The 16,937-nt window shown below is 37.8% G+C and overlaps 1 protein-coding gene across 1 annotated transcript in view; it reads right to left on the reverse strand.

The window, feature by feature from the left end:
- Nucleotides 1-10,582: 10,582 nt before the first annotated feature.
- Nucleotides 10,583-16,937, reverse strand: part of SYDE2 (synapse defective Rho GTPase homolog 2) — a 48,830-nt gene continuing 42,475 nt past the window's right edge. Inside the window, exon 7 of the mRNA XM_046645589.1 lies at nt 10,583-16,699. Within this exon, the coding sequence (XP_046501545.1) occupies nt 16,209-16,699 (491 nt within the window). The 3' untranslated portion in view covers nt 10,583-16,208. The remainder of the gene's footprint in view (nt 16,700-16,937) is intronic.

The following is a 16,937-nucleotide window of genomic DNA, read 5'->3' on the forward strand; positions in this document are numbered from 1 at the left end:
CCCACTTCTCCCTTCCTGTGCCCTAGTTCCTGCTTTTATGCTTTAAATTATCCAATAAAGACTGACCCTGTGAAACCCTGGATACCTGGCCTCAGGCTCTGTGGGCAGAGCCCCAGGTTCGTTCTCTCTCTCTGTTATACGTTTGCTAATGTGTTTCAAAATGACCTCTGTTTACAATTGCTCCAATGAAAATGAAATACTTAGGCAAAAATCTGATGGCAGATCCCTATGCTGAAAATTACAGGTATTGACGAAAGAAATCAAAGGAGACTTAGTTAGAGACATCGTGTTTATGGATTGGAAGACTCAGCATAGTAAATACGTCAGTTCTCCCCAAAATGACATACAGACAACGCAATTCCTGTTGAAATCCCAGCAAAGGTTTTGTAGATATAAACAAGCTTATTCTAAAGCTCGTCTTGTAAAGGAAAGGTTCTGGGATGGTGTATTAACCATACTTATACTTTTTGTGAATCGACGATTTAATGTCTACAAATTGGCCACTAGCTGTTCCCAAGTAAGCCCTGGCCCACCCAAAAATATGTGGAGACCTCTTGAGTCGGCTCACAACAATATGCACTAACAGTGACAGTGAAGATGAATTTTTTGTGGGGCACCACTTTCAAAAACAGCTAGCCGATCCTCAGCCCGCTTACCCTGCCTCACTCATTCCTTTCAGAGGAAATCATGGTGAAGGTTCTTGTCCACCGTTCCTTTCTCTCCCCGCCTCATGTTCCCTTCTCCCCATCTCGGTGCTTCCCCGAGTGACTCTGCGTGGCATGCTGCATTCTTTCCAGGGAACTACAAGTATAACAAACTGTAAAACTCTTTCTGCCTTCTCTCTCTTGATCTGTGTCGGCTCTCATCGTACGTTACCCAAGATAACCTGGTTAAAACAGCCAAAACAAAGTTGAACAAGAGAGAACACAGTGAGAGGAATCACCCTTACTGACGCTAAGTTTTACTATATAGCTGCCGTGTGGCACTGGCGTTAAGATGGACACATAGAGCAGTGGAACAGAATAGAGAACCCAGAAACAGAAGCACACACATATGCCCAACCGATTTTTGACAAAGATACGACAGCAATTCAGTGGCAGAATGATAGCCTTTTCAACAAATTCTGTTGCAGCAATTGAATGAAAACATAAACCTGAATCTAAACTTCCCATTGTATACGTCTTTTGCATATTTATTTATTTTAATTGTTATAAATATGCATGAAAATTTATCATTTTAATCATTTTTAGGTCTATAGTTCAGTGCATACATTCACATTATGGCACAACCATCACCACCATCCACCTCCAGAACTTTTTTCATCTTGCAAAACTGAAACTCTGCACCCATTAAACGATAATTCCCCATTCCCTCCTCCCCCAGCCCCTGGCAACCATCATTCTACTTTGTATGAAATTGATTACTCTAAGTGCCTATAGCAGTGAAATCAAACAGTATTTGTTCTTTTGTGACTGGCCTATTTCACTTAGCATAATGTCCTCAAGGTTCATCCATGTTGTAGAATGTGTTAGAATTTCTTTCCTTTTAAAGACTGAATAGTATTTCATTATATGTACATACCACATTTTGTTTACCAGTCATCTGTCAATGGATACTTGGATTGCTTCCTCCACATTTTGGCGATTGTGTATAGTGCTGCTATAGACACAGGTGTAACATCGTAACCCAAAATGGACCATAGACTTAAAGGAAAATGTAAAACTATAAAACTTTTAGAAAAAAATATCGGAGAAAATCTTCAGGACCTCGGACTAAGAGAAGAGTTCTTTGACTTGACACCAAAAACATAATCCATAAAATTGGATCTTAATAAGACTTTTGCTCTGTGGAAGAGGATGAAAAGATAAGCTGCAGACTAGGAGAAAAAGATTTGCAAACATCTGACAAAAGAAAACACATAATAATAATACACAACTCTTATGAAATGCTGACTGTGCTAGATACTGTTATATATATTAACTTGCCTAATCCTCATAGTTCCCTTATGGAGTACTAGGTATTATAATTACTATCATTCTATTAATGGGGAAACTGAGGCACAGGCTTAAGAACTTACCCAAGGTCACACAGCAGAGTTGAGAGTTGAACGCAGACAATCCTGCTGTCAGGTCACACTCATTTGAACTCTTATACTACCTCTCTGTGCCCAAAGTTGTTCATACCAGGACTGACTGGAAACAACCCACATGTCCATTAAAGGGGACTGATTATGTAAATCATTGAAGAGCTATACAAGGCCATACTATAAATTCATTAAAATGATGATGTAAATCCATATTTACTGACCAGGAAAGATACCCAGGATATAGTGTTGAGTTAAAAAATAAGCTATATGGGGCTGGCCCAGTGGTGTAGTGGTTAAGTTCACGTGCTTTGCTTCTGGGGCCCAGGGTTCATGGGTTCAGATCCCAGGCGTGGACCTACCACTGTTCATCAAGCCATGCTGTGGCAGCATCCCACATGTAAAACTGAGGAAGATTGCCACAGATGCTAGCTCAGGGACAATTTTCCTCAAGCAAAAAAGAGGAAGATTGGCAAAGGATGTTAGCTCAGGGCCAATCTTCCTCACCAAGAAAAAAAACAAAAGCAAAAGCAAAAAAAGAGAGTAAGTTATAGAATGGTATATATATGATCCCATTTTGGGACGATGTCATACCTATAACTACATATATATTATGTGGACTGTGAGATGTCTGAAAGGATATTCGCTAACATGTAGCCTAACCATTTTTTTGATGTTTAGAGTTCTGAAGATTTTTATTTTTGTCTTTCTATATTTCCATATTGTTCGAATTTTTTTAAATTCTTTTTATAAAAAAAACAAAGTTAGTTTAAAAAAATTCATTAGCTTTAAACAGATGTCGTGCAAGTAAAAGAATAAAAGATATCAGAGAAATATTCCTGATGGATTTGAACATTTTATTTTCTATCATTAAAACTCTTGCCCAAGCATATGTGCCTTGAAAGGAACGAAGCTCTGCGAGCGTTTGCAAAACAGTGTTCTAAACTTGGACATGCCTACATTGCTTTATTTATGACATCTACTACCCTAAAGAGCCACATCTAGAGCAGGGGTTCCCAGCCTTGCTTGCGTGTGAAAATGACCTGTGGTGACTGTAAGAGGACAGACGCACAGCCAGGGTTGAGAATCACTGGTCAAAAGTGGGAGACATAGAAGAACCGGCAATTACAGGAAGCCTGTCTATCTTCTCTCTCTATTTAGCTGCTTCTGCGGAAGTGCCTTCTGATGTGGGGCCTGAAGAGTCAGGCAGGTGAAGATGAGCTGGGGTTAGAGGGGCTAAACGGTTTCTCCACATGGTACTACTGTCATTTGGGGCCGAATAATTCTTCGTTGTGGGGGCTGTCCTCTGCATGTTGGATGCTTAGCGGTATCCCTGGCCTCTACCCATTAGATGCAAGTAGGACTTCCTCAGTTGTGACACCAAAAATGTCTACAGATATCAAATGTCCCACCCGGGGTAGGGGCAAAATTGACACCCCTCTCCCCAAGAACTACTAGGCTGGAAAGAAAGCAGGGACTTCTCTGGAGGGGGAACTACACTGCAAAGCTGTAGGACCATTTCCAAGCAAGGCCCAGGGAGTTTGGTGCAGCTAGAGCGGGGGAGGGGAAGGCAAGAGACAGGTGAGTTTAGAATGTGAGGGAGCCCCTAGTATATCTTGAAAGGCCATTATAAACTCATTTTTTTATCACAGTCTAAATATATGTCTTTGCTCCCATGTGTGCAAAACACTCATTGAAAGAAAAACAGCTAACAAGAATACACAAGTAATGACCTGAAAAAATAGCAAAAATTAATTACAGGAGATTGTGAAATAGAGCTCTGTAGTAGTTTCCTAACAAATTACCATGAACCAAGTAGCTGAAAACAGTGGAGACGCGTTCTGTTACAGTTCTAGAGGCTGGAAGTCCAAACTGGGCTTTATGGGGCTAAAATCGGGATCTTGGCAGGGCTGGTTCTTCTGGAGACCCACTGGAGAATCCATTCTCTGCCTCTTGCAGCTTCTGGCGGCTGCTGGTGCTCCCTGGCTCGTAGCTGCATCGCTCTAATCTTTGCTTCCTTCTTCGTATCACCTTTTCCTCTTCTACACTCAGATCTCCCTTCGCTTCCCTTTCATAAGGAGATTTGTGATTACAGTAGGGCCTATCTGGATAATCCGGGAAAATCTCCCTGTCTCAAAACCTTTAATTATATTTGTAAAATCCTTTTGTCCACATAAGGTAAGATTCATGGGTTCTAAGTGTTAGGACATGGACATCTTTGGGGCCATTATTCAGCCTACCGCAAGCTCATAAAAAGATTCCAAGGTTGGAGGGAAATCCCAACAAGGATTTTACATATTAGTTCAGTACTTTCTCTATGTGGATAAAAGGATAAAATATAAATAACAGGACACATAAAAGGATCTGCCTGTAAAGAAATAAAAAGTATGACTTAGAAAACTCTTGGGCTTGTGGAATGAAGAGCAAACTTTGAAGATGTGTCCTTTGACATACTTTCTCAGGAAAGCAAAAGCAAAAGCAGTTCTTACAGTGAGTTGAATGTAACCCTATTTGAAATTTACTTTTATTGTTATTTTTCTCTTTTTTTGTTTTTTTTTTCCTCATAAAGTTAAGGAATGTATTGGTCTTCAAGGCACTCAGGGAAACAGTGGTGAAGCGTGCTCATGGAGGAGCATAAGACACAGTGTAGACCTCTGGTACTAAAGAGGAAATATTAGCCAGATCAAAATCATAATATGTAGAAGGAATCTACATGCCCATCAATAGGAAAATGGCAAAGTGCACTATATTCATCCAGCAAACGGTCTACTCTTCACTTGTGCTGAGGAATGATATAGATTTGCTCTTTCTGATAAGGAAAGATGTCCACAGATTGTTAAGGGAAAAATCAAGTCGCACACCAATATGTACATGACCCATATATAAAATGTGTGTAAGCATTTGTGCAAATATGTAGATATTCATATCTCTCTGTATATGTATAGAAAGATCTGGAAATGTAGCCATCAAAATGTTAGTGATGTTTACTTCTGAGGGATGGAACAGGAGAAGAGAGGAGACTTTTACCATTCAGCTTTAATGACGATCAGTGCACGGCTAATCCTCTTTAAGCTATACCCGTCTCTTTGGATTATTTTGAAACAAAGGGATTTAGACTTTTTATATGTCTGTATTACTTAAATATTTTATAATAGGCCTTTGTGATTTGACAATGGTTGTGTTTACTCCTGAAAACTGTTGATAGATGCCACACCACTAATAACAATAGCTAACATTTCATGAGCCCTTACTCCAGTGTCAGGCGCTGTTCTACTGCTTTAAATATCTTAACTCATTTAATCCCCTCAGCAAGTCTATGAGGTAGAGAGTACTATGGTTATCTCCATTTTATAGTTCAGAACTGAGACACAGAAAAATTAAGTTACTTTCCCAAGATACATCATGAGACACAAACCAAGACTGTCTGGCTCCAGAGTTGAAGCTCTCACCTGCAATATTAGGCTCCTACGTGAGTCTCGTATGTATAGCACACACATGTACACATATACACTTTTAATAGAGTTACTGGGGTATAAATTACATAAAATACACTGTATACATTTAAAGTATACAACTGGTTATGTTTGACATATGTGTACACAAGTGAAATTATCACCAAAATCAAGAAATAAACACATCCATCAGCCTCAAAAGTTTCCTCATCCTCCTTTTTACTAGCTCCCTCTAGCATCTCCCCTCTCTTCAATTCCCAGGCAATCACTGATCTGCTGTTACTGTAAATGAGTTTGCATTTTCTAGAATTTTATATAAATGGAATCATATGGTATGTACTTTTTATCTTATTCTTTCACTTTTGAGATCCATCCATGTTGTATGTATCAATAGTTTGCTTTTTATTGCTGAATAGCATTCTATTGCATGGATATAGTACAATTTTTTTGATGGACAATTGGGGTTAATTCTTTCCAGTTTGGAGTTATTACAAATTAGTCTGCTATGATCATTTCTATACTTTTTTTATGGATATGTGCTTTCATTTCTCTTGGATAAGTATCTAGGAGTAGAATAGCTGGACCATATGGTGTGTATATGTTCAATTTGTTAAGATATTGCCAAATGTTTCCAAAGTGGTTGTGCCATTTTACGTTCCCACAAGCGGTGTATGAGGTTCCTCCATGTTCTCACCAATATGGTCAGTCTTTTAAAGTTTAGCCATTCTAGTTAGTGTGTAGTGGAATCTGATTGTAGTTTTAATTCACACGTTGCTAATGATCAATGGTCTTGAGCTTATTTTCACTTGCTTATTTTCCATCTACGTATCTTTTTTCATGAAGTGTTTATTCACACATTTTGCTCACGAGTTTCGGAGGGTTTTTTTTTTTTTAAGATGTTTTTATTTTTTCTTTTTTCCCCCCAAAGCCCCCTGGTACATAGTTGTATATTCTTCGTTGTGGTCCTTCTAGTTGTGGCATGTGGGACGCTGCCTCAGCGTGGTTTGATGAGCAGTGCCATGTCCGCGCCCAGGATTCGAACCAACGAAACACTGGGCTGCCTGCAGCGGAGCGCGCGAACTTAACCACTCGGCCGAAGGGCCAGCCCCTCGGAGGGTTTTTCTTAATTATTATTGAGTTTTGAGAGTTCTTTACATATTCTGGATACAAGTTCTTTACCAGATACATGCAAACATTTCCTCCCAGTCTGTGGTTTATCTTTTTATTCTCTTAACAGTGTCTTTCAAAAGGCAGAAGTTTTTATTTTGATGAAGTTCACTTTATCAATTTGTTTTTAATGGATCACGTTTTTGGTGAGCAGAGAAATCTTTGTATAATACAAGGTTTTCTTCTAGAAGTTTTATACTTTTAGGCTCTACATTTAGATCTATGATCCGTTTCAAGTTGATTCCTACACACGGCATGAGGTATTTTATTGAAATACTTTTTTTATTTTGCATATGACTATCCATTGTTCCAGCACCATTTGTGGAAAAGACTACCCCTTTTCCACTTGACAAAGAGATTGCCTTTGTCAAAAATCAGTTGTCCATATATGTACAGGTCTATTTCTGAACTGTTATGTTTCATGGATTTGTTTGTCTATCCTCATGCCAATACCATACTCTCTTGATTACTGTCACTTTATAAGTCATCTTAAAATCAGATAGTATTGGTCCTTAAACGTCGTTGTTGTTTTTTTTTTTAGAAGGTGTTTTGGCCAGTCTAGGCCTTTCATATGTATATTTGTGTTGATTTACATATTTAATTCTGACTTTCATAAAATTTCCACTAGGTGATTTGCTAGAAGCCCAACCCCTTTGTGACTCAAGTCCTGTGTAAATGCATTAATGGCATAGCTGATAATGGATTAAGTACTCTTCTGTGGTGGCTGAGGATATAAGTACATATGGGAAGTTGAGATGGCTAATACAAAACTGATAATCTTTCAGAAGTGAACGTGACATGGAACTGTAGCAGCAGCATCAAGGAAACCCACAGTTAACAGAAAGAACTGAGAGAAATTAAGGGAGTCCCTTTGGTATTTTCTTATGCTATTCTTTAAAAGGGGGTTAATAAGCTAACTACAAATAAACTCTACCGCCATTAACACCCTAGTATTTTAATCAGATGAGGCAACTGCATACTTTCAGGTGAGACTGTAGAACCAAATGGAAGGCAAGTTTTCCCTGGAGGCAGAGGAGGCCGATTCTGTTGGGTATAGGAGGGAAAGGCAAGACAGCTTGGGACATCTGAGGCTCAAGGCACCAGAGCTGGCACATGGCCACAGGGGCTTGAGAAAGAACAGATTTATCAAGAGAGGTGAGAATATGTCCAAGTTTGGCCACTTTGCAGATTAACTGGGGTACCCAATGGCAGCAATTGCCTACCAAAGACCTGGGAAACCTTTACGTGTTGTTTTTGGCTGCCAATAAGCAGTACAGCATTTCCATTTCCCGCTCCATTTGACGAAGGGTCTCAAAGTTCATCCCGTGACATTTGGTCACTAGAGGAGGAAGCAATAGGAGGCAATTTTTAGGGGATAACATCCCGTACTTCCTAAGTTTCCATAAAAGGGAGGGCACTTCTCCATCTCTCAGGGGGAAAGAGTATGGGAGAAAGAAGCCCCCTTGGCCACAGACCCAAGCCATATTCTCCAGCCTACCTGTATCAGCAGTAAATCTGCTACTTTGATCTCCATATGTCTGGTTCCTAGGATTGGTTCTAATTTTGGGGGGGAAAGATAGTGTTGTTGGTCTTCTACCACACCTATGTTAACACAAAGGTAGTTGGGAGGAAGATATGCTGGTAGGGGAGGGTTAAAAGTGTAATGAGAAACAAAATGAAAAAGAAAACGTGGTCAGGGCCACAGCTCCTCAAAGTCCCCAGAGTAAAAACTCAGGCTGCAAGGATTGGACTTTGGTTCTATTCCTGCCAGTGTGGGGCCTGCAGGGCAGGAGGGTTGACAACACTAGGCTTATGAGGGATAGGCCCCACTGGGGACAGAATCTCAGAAGGCTGTAACGGATGCTTCTAGTCCTGCGGTAGGAAACCCTCACCTCTCTTCATCACCAGCTCAGGTGAGGCTTAGGCAAGTCTGGGTGTGGTGCTTTTGTCCCTTAAAAAGAGAACAGGCTGGAGTCATCTATGTGTCCAACTTCCAGTGCAGCTTTGACTTTTCTCGGGTCCCAATATTTGTGACAGGAAAATCGGGAAGGATGGGGACTATAACTCAGTGTTTCCCAAAGTGCGCCAAGTGTGCATGCCAAGGTGGACAGTCTGAATTTACTTTAGTGTGTATGTAGAAAAAATATGCATGGTTAACTTGTTTATGACAAATAATACTGATTTTCCATTTATGGTAGCAATATGAAGTTTTACTCTAAAAACAAATTTAATTGAAAAAATATTTTTTAGAGAAAATTAGAAAATATATGACATACTGTACTTGAATATGGTAGAAATTGTGAAGGTTCTCTGTGAATGATAGCTAAAAGTAATGTGGAAAGGATCACAGTGTACCCAAAATGTGCATTACTTTTTAAGGGCTATTAATAGCAATGTTGGATCTTTCCAACCGTGATAAAATCTAGGATCTGTGGTGAATTCACATATTATACGACTCTTTTAGAGGTTAATTATAATCACACAAAGTTCACCTCCAATTCATTTTTGGCTTCCAAAATGACATTTGTCATGAAGAGTGCTGATGTCTGCAACTTACTTTAAAACATACCAAAAATTAAGACAGATAATGGTGCATGGATATATGATCAAACAAACATAGCAAAATGCTTAAAATTATCAAATCTAGCTGGTAGATGTATGGGTATTCACTGTAAAATTTTCAAGTTTTCTTTCTATTTGAAAATGTTCATCATAAAATGTTGGTGTAAAAAGACACTAACATGCCTTCTCTTATGCATGGCTTGGCTGACTTTACAGGTGAGTTTTGACATCGAGTACAGATCAAACACAGCCCCACAACCTTGGACAGACAGCACTTTATGCTCTGACATTTCTTATCTACCAGTTTAGACAAGCTGTTTTCACTTACCTAATGATTCAAACTTGCTCTTAGGTTAAAAGTGGGTTTTACAATGGCTACAGGGGGGAAAAGGTTAGGCAAGAACAGACGGAAACAGGCTGGCAACCTGCGTCCCTTCTCTTGAACAAAGGTCAAGAACAAGGGATCACTGTTCAGTATCCACAGCTGCAGAAAGACGTGAGCTGCAGGCTCGCTGTCTCGTAACTTTCACGAAAATATCTTAATGCGAGGGACTTTCCCTTTCTTTGATTTAACACCCATTGCACTTTTATAAAGTTGGAATTTTCAACTCTCCTTGGAAGAGTTTATTTTGAAGAATGGAATTTCCAGTCAAAGAAGTATGTAGCATATTGAGGGCAACACCAAGTTTTCACTACATAACTACCTCCATTAAGGAGGTGAAGAAAAATGAACTCAAATGGCTTAAAGCACGCCAACAGCCTTACTGAGCAAATAAGGACTAAGGTAACCCAGCTCAGGGACAATATTTAGGCATTTTTCTCACTTGCTGAAAACAAACACTTGGCAGTGAGAACAATAAAAACATTAAATGTAGTGCCTGTTCCCCAAAGTGGTCTCTGCTATTCTTTCTAATGAGAGTTCTATTTATAGGATTCACTCAACTTTATGAAAATGTTTTCTCTTAATAAAGTGAAAAATAGGTTTTTCTAGTTCTAGCAAAAAGTGTACATTAAAGTGAATCAGTCCAAAATTAAGAGGACCTTTTTTGCTTGTGATTTCTGTAAAGAAAGAAATGATGTCTTTTAACAAAAGTTTTTTTTTACAGACCTTCCTTTCCTACAGTGAGATGCACTCTTTCATACACATATCATTTAAATAATTGTTTCTACTCAACTCTGCAGCAAAAAATAACTATAAAAATTGCCCGAAATTTACCACACCACTAACTTTTTAAGTCACTCATTTTTCCAAGGCAACCCTAGTTCCAAAAGAAACACAAGTCATTAATAATAATAAAAAAAAGACTACTTTCTTAACCATAAATAATTTATTACTCAGGAGTGACATTTTGAAAAGTTACAGACATTGCATCTCATGGTCCTTAGTCTTTTCCTGACAAAAAGACAACCATTCTCTGGGAATCCCTTTACATTCATCCATTTATTAATAATTAACTGAACATCTTCTATGTGATAGCTCCTAGGCATATAGCAATGAACTAGATACACAAGGTCCCTGCTGCCACGGAGATTACATTCTAGAAGGGTGGACACAGATAATAAACAAATAAACAAGGTAATTGCAGGTAGTGATAAATGCCTTGATGAAAATAAGCCAAGGAGATATGACAAACAGTAACAATGGGTGTGGATAGACTTTTCAAAAGTTTTTCTTCTTTAATTTCATTTAAATGTAAACATTTTCCAAAGTTATAGATGTCCATCGTTTAATCAAATAGTACTGTAACTTTTTGGTATTTGTTATAAGAAACAGAAATTTCCATCTTTTCCCCTGAATTCTCAAAGCAGGTTACTGATGGGGTTTTCAGAGGCAGCCTCTGAAGTGACATTTGAGCAGAGAAGTGAAATGACAAAAAAGAGCTACCCAAGTAAGATCTGGAGAAAGAGCTTTCCAGAGAATGGCAAGTGCAGGTCCTAAGACAGAAATGAGGTCCTCAAGGTTGCTAGAGCACAAGGAGCAAGGGAAAAGGCCCAGGAAATGATGTGGTTTATCTTTTTAAATGACTGCTATTTTCCATGTATGGAATGGATTGTGGGTGTGGAGTGGGGAGAGTGATAGCAAAGAGATGAAATAGGAAGAGACTGAGAGATGCTGGTGGCTTGGACAAGGGTGTAAGTAGTGACAAGTGCACAGTTTCAGGACATATAGCAGTCAGAGAAGGTTGATGGGTTGGGTATGGGGGTGAGAGAAAGACTCCAATTTGGGGGCAACAGGGCGAGATGAAGACTAGGGATGTGTGGATATTTGTCACTGCTCAGCATCTCCATCCCTTCTTATATTTATAGAAGCTACCACTGTCTTAAGTTTCGGGGAAATGATGCTAGCCCATCGCTCTCTGACTCCTGGAAGCTGGGGCACAATCTGATGCTTCTGTCAGGGCCTTTGAGTCAGCAGTGATGCAGAGGAGCAGGGACGCTTTATAATGAATTCCAGTGCTGTATATGGGGACTATGTTTGGGGGCAGTGGCGGCAACAGCAGTACCCTAACGTTGCATAGCCTTGGTCGCTGTCATTCTGATCACCTAGCTTCTCTTAGTTCTGCTTATTTCCAAGTCTATTTCTCTAGCTTTCCCATTAAAAAAAATTACTCAAAAAAATTGAGGTATGACTTCCATAAAGGGCACAAATCTGAAGTATGTAACCACCTATGAAACTTCCACCTAGATCAAGATACAAAATATTTTCAGCGCCCTAACATAGCCTTCCGTCTGACACATTATTTTTTTCAATAAATACAATTTCTACCTGAGTTAGTCAGTTTATAGCTGAGTCAAATGCAACCAAGCACTCTGATTTCTGGCACCTCAACGTCTATCAAATATGAGCCTTACTGAATTCAGTGAGCATGCGGCAAGGAAAAGAGCCAAGGAGCATTCCTCTTTGTACCAACGTCCTAGGTCAGTAAGTAAGACTCAAGTTATGACTCTTTCTTATTAAACATAATAATTAAACTTTATTACTATCTAAGTAAATAAAAATTGATGTTTTTAAATGATAAAAGCCTACGCCTCATAGTCACTCTGTGGTCTGGAAACAATTCTTTTTAGGAACCACACCACTATCCAAAGCTGTTTCTTTACAGTCCCTAACATAAAGCTACACAATCGGAATTTTCCAAAGACAGCTACAATGTGGAACTTTGCTTAGATCCATATGAAGTCTTCCTGCTTTCTTATTCCTGCAATGACTCTACGGACATCATTACCAGTGCAGGAGCATTAGTACTTACAGTTAACAGGACACTATAAGGCATTTTGATAACTAATATATTAATAACAACATCCACTACAAGGAGCTCATTTAAAAAATACGAGTCATCTCCATGTCATCTGATGGTAACTCCATCCTTCAGATGCTCAGGCCTTACTTCTTTCAGAGTCCACTGGCAGATTCTTTTGGCTCCTACTTCCAAAATATACGTAGAATACAACAATTTCTTGCCACCTCTATTGCTTCTTGCCTGGTCTGAATCACCATCTCTCTCGCCTGAATCACTGCAAAACTGGATGCTAGAAGATTAAAGAGGAGAAATGCCTTCAAAGTTCTAACGGAAAATGAGTTTGAACCTAGAACTGCAGGTCCAATCAAAATGAGGTAAGGGGAAGAAATAAAGGCCTTGTCAGACATGCAAGGACTCAGAGTTTATCTCCCATGCACCCTTTTTGTGTGTGTCAGGGGGGAAGTACTTATAATATACTTCAGCAAACAAAGAAAACGAAATCCAGAAAGAGTGGGATACAAAACAAAGCAGAACATAGGAGTGCAAAAAATATATATCCCAGGATGACAGCTAAAAGTTACTTTGTCCAAGTCTGATAGACTTGATTAAGAACCTTAAAATGATCTCAGGGTTATAGTGAAGAAGATATTTTTCTTCTGTCAAAGAAAAATATACAAAGGCAAGAATATGTATTAGAAATCTCAGGTTGAGAGCCAAAAGCACTCTGAACAAATCTGGTAATTCAATAGTATAAAATAAGTGTTATAGTGAAGAAAGCATTTTTCTTCTGTCCAAAAAAAGGAGCAATTTATTTGCTCCAGGAAAAATAAAAATCTGCAAAAGTCATGACCCAATTATGAAGCAAATAACACACAGCATGATTTAGAGAAGTTGATGGCTGTAAGATAAAATAACCCATTTGACCTCTGGCTTGGAACATTCTGCTTAAACCAACACAGACTTCAGGATGTAAGACCGGATATACAGGAGACAAAGTCACCTGGTTTACCTGTGAATACTTTTGCATAATCTAGCACATAACTGCTAGTTGTCAATTTGCAGTTTTTAGAATCAATATATAAAGGAAAAGCCTAAGTCAAGTATAGTTTCCCAAAATAATATACATCTATTAATGTTTATTATATAAACTAAGAGTGTAACTTAGAGAAGTTAGGAGGTAAAGGACAGTAATCGGTTGGAAAGAAAGCAGAGGGTTGGTCATTTCCACAATGGTGGGGAGTCAAGAGACACTGCTTAAAACTGATGGATCAAGAAATAAAGATTACTAGCTAAAGTTACAAAGGAAACCAAAAGAAGAACTAAAACCATAAAATGGGGAGGAGGAATGGAGAGAGATACACTGCTTATCATCCATAATGGACAATCAACAGACAATGACAAACCAAGAAACAGTGGCAATAACCCTGGAGGGAGGGAGGCAGCTACCCGAAGAACAAGAAGCGGCCATTACCTCGGAAACGTGAGCTTGGCGTGGAGGGCAGCGAGAGCACTTCTACTTTTTATTTTCTATCCGTCCGAACTGTTTTAAGATTTTTCTTCAGGGACATGCACTAAAATTAAAATTGTTTGAATCCTTAAAAACATTAGGGCTGGTAGTCTTGGAAGGGAATGCCAGTTGACAGCCTAACAGTCTAGGAAGACCTCAGGAGTTTATAAAAAGCAGGTATAAAAACAAAAAAGATTTGAAGTGAAAGGCCATTTAAAATAAAGGCATAAACTTATTGAGCACTACTGAATACAGGTGAGTCAATAAAAGGTTTATAGTTACGACTTGGTGATTTAGACAACAAAAACTGTGTAGTATTTTCTATGTAAGAGAGCAGAGATTCATTTTAAAACTATTCCCATCCAAAATTATATAACAAAGTAAGTGTGGCCCTTAAAGTATTTCAGATTCTGGAAAACTCAATTTTGGACAAAAAGATGTTATTACATACATTTATGGATACTAAATGATGGTCTAATACTTTAACATGTTGGTTTAAAAAGAAGGACCTTAAGAGAAATGATCCTTAAACTCATTATGATAATTAATAGCATGACACCAAGCTTATAATATTTTAATAAAACGTTCACATTGCTGGAACATCGTATTCAGTTCATCCAACAGACATGATAAAGCAAACAAAGGGAAGAAGACCGAGACAGTCCTCCCACAAAACACCTGAAGTACATTTCTTTTGACTGTTTACTCAACATACATACCTGTCACATACTCTTTTGGTATTCTTCTGAATTGCTATACAAAGCTTTAAAAAGTGAAAATTTCATATAAAAATAGTTCTTTATCTGTTTTTTTAACAATTGAGTTTTCAAATTAAATAACGAGGTGTTCCATTTACCAACCTATATTGCATAGAAATAGTTAAATACTTCAATGTTTAGGAAAACATCAAGAAGTCAGTTTTTTTAATGGCTGCTATGTCTTTAAGTTGGTAATTCAAATTTTATTTATAATTTAAAAAAATTACACATTCTGTGGGTATAAAAGTTAAAAAAATACATTCCAATTTAATAAAAAAGACTTCTCAGTTTACATTTTCAAACACTGCAGTGATTACTATAATGACTACCTTGTAGATATACTTAGCCAAAATAAGTTATCTTTTAAAAATCAATAACATGTAGTATGCTGGCAAGATTTCTTTAGAAACAAATGAGGGTAATTATAAAGTCATTGTTATAAATGCACTACTACAAATAAATACATTTTAAGTATAATTACTTTGTTTTATAAAGCAGAACATAAAAATGCATAGAATAGGTAAAGATTATTTTAATCTAAGTTCCTAGTGCAGAAATCTGGGCACTTAATCCCTTAAGAAGTTAGAGGATTTCAATTTAAAAGATGACTTCTCACTGGGGATATTGTGACTTTCAGTGAATCAAAAAAAGAAAGTCTATTATTTCTATTCAGATGCTTCTAGTGTTTTGGTTCAAGTGTTTCTGTACAGCTCCTCCTTTAACTTAAAAGTTCCTTCCCTGAAAAAGATATTTTAAGCTAATAATTTTGGCCTCATGACATATATACTTTAAAGATACATGTGATTCTGCAGCAAATCCCTCTCCCCATTCTACTACCTTTACATATAGGCACTTATAAATATATACATATTTTCAGGATTATAAAAATATTTAATTTTATAAGCATTTAAATAATTACGGAATGTTAATACATTAATATTTGTATAATTTTACTTTTATTTATAAGAAGGTTTTCTTATAGCAGCATTTGCATTGCAAATGAAATCTGATCAATGATGTTGCAGTGTACATGGACTCATACCGCAAATCAGACTGCGCAGCTGCAGCATTCCCCTAAAGGAAACATCTATTTCAGCTACAGAAGAGCAGTTCCTAGAAAGTACAGAAATCTTAAGGGGCTAATAACTTCTCTGAACCTTACAAGTGCATTTAAAAGTTATCTCCAAAAAATTGGCAAGATTCATTAAAATACCCTCAAGAAGTCCATGTTATCTTTACCCCAAGAAAAATTTTCTAATGAGATAAGTAAAAATTCTAATAATGAATAGTTGTTAATTGAATCACATGAACTTAGAAACTAATTGAAGGTTTCAAGAGTAAAGTAAGAAAAACGTCACTGTGAGAGGTATAAGAAAGTGAGAAAGATTGATTTGACAGGTTAAAGTATTATGAAAAACCAAATAAAAACTCTCAATCTCACACACTCATATTAAGCTTGTTTTTGTTGAGCTCACGCTCCAGATTTCCAATCAAAGTGTCAATACTTTCTTGTAGATCTTTGAGATTGGCTTTTCGATCTGCTGTAGACTCAACTGTCTGCATTGTCAAATATGTCTGCAATGTGCACTCCTTGGACACGGGACTTGGCTGTTCAATCACTATACCTGGTCCATACATTTTGCTACAATTTTCTCCATCTTCAGAAGGGACATCATCATAATCCACATCATTTAAATGTTCTTTCGTATTTAAAAAGTAGTTCTCTCCACAGCTGCTCCAGTCCCCTGCATAGCGATTGCTAAGAGGACTGTCTAATCTGGTTTGCCTGGGCCTAAGTACTCTTGATGACTCAGTACCACTCAAATTTAACAGGTAAGGTCGTTCTTTCTTCTGCCTCATATAATTTAGAGAAGACTTCTGCTCTGGGAACAAATTGTCTGTTGATTCTTTAACAGTTAAATGCTGCACTGGAAACAAACAATAAACTTGCTTTAGTAACAGTAATCCAACGGACCTTAAAAAAACAGAGCTAAAGATAAGCCATTTAATAATCAACTACAAACATGCAATAAAACAAAAAACATGCACACTATCAGAAGAAAGCATTCCACAATTATTTTTTCTATCACCAGACATAATTAAGATTAGGGACAGAAGCTAGTAGAATGTTCAGTGGTGCTAATTCATGCTATATCATAACATCCC

This window comes from Equus quagga, chromosome 18 (genome assembly GCF_021613505.1).
Source record: "Equus quagga isolate Etosha38 chromosome 18, UCLA_HA_Equagga_1.0, whole genome shotgun sequence".
NCBI classification, from domain to species: Eukaryota; Metazoa; Chordata; class Mammalia; order Perissodactyla; family Equidae; genus Equus; species Equus quagga.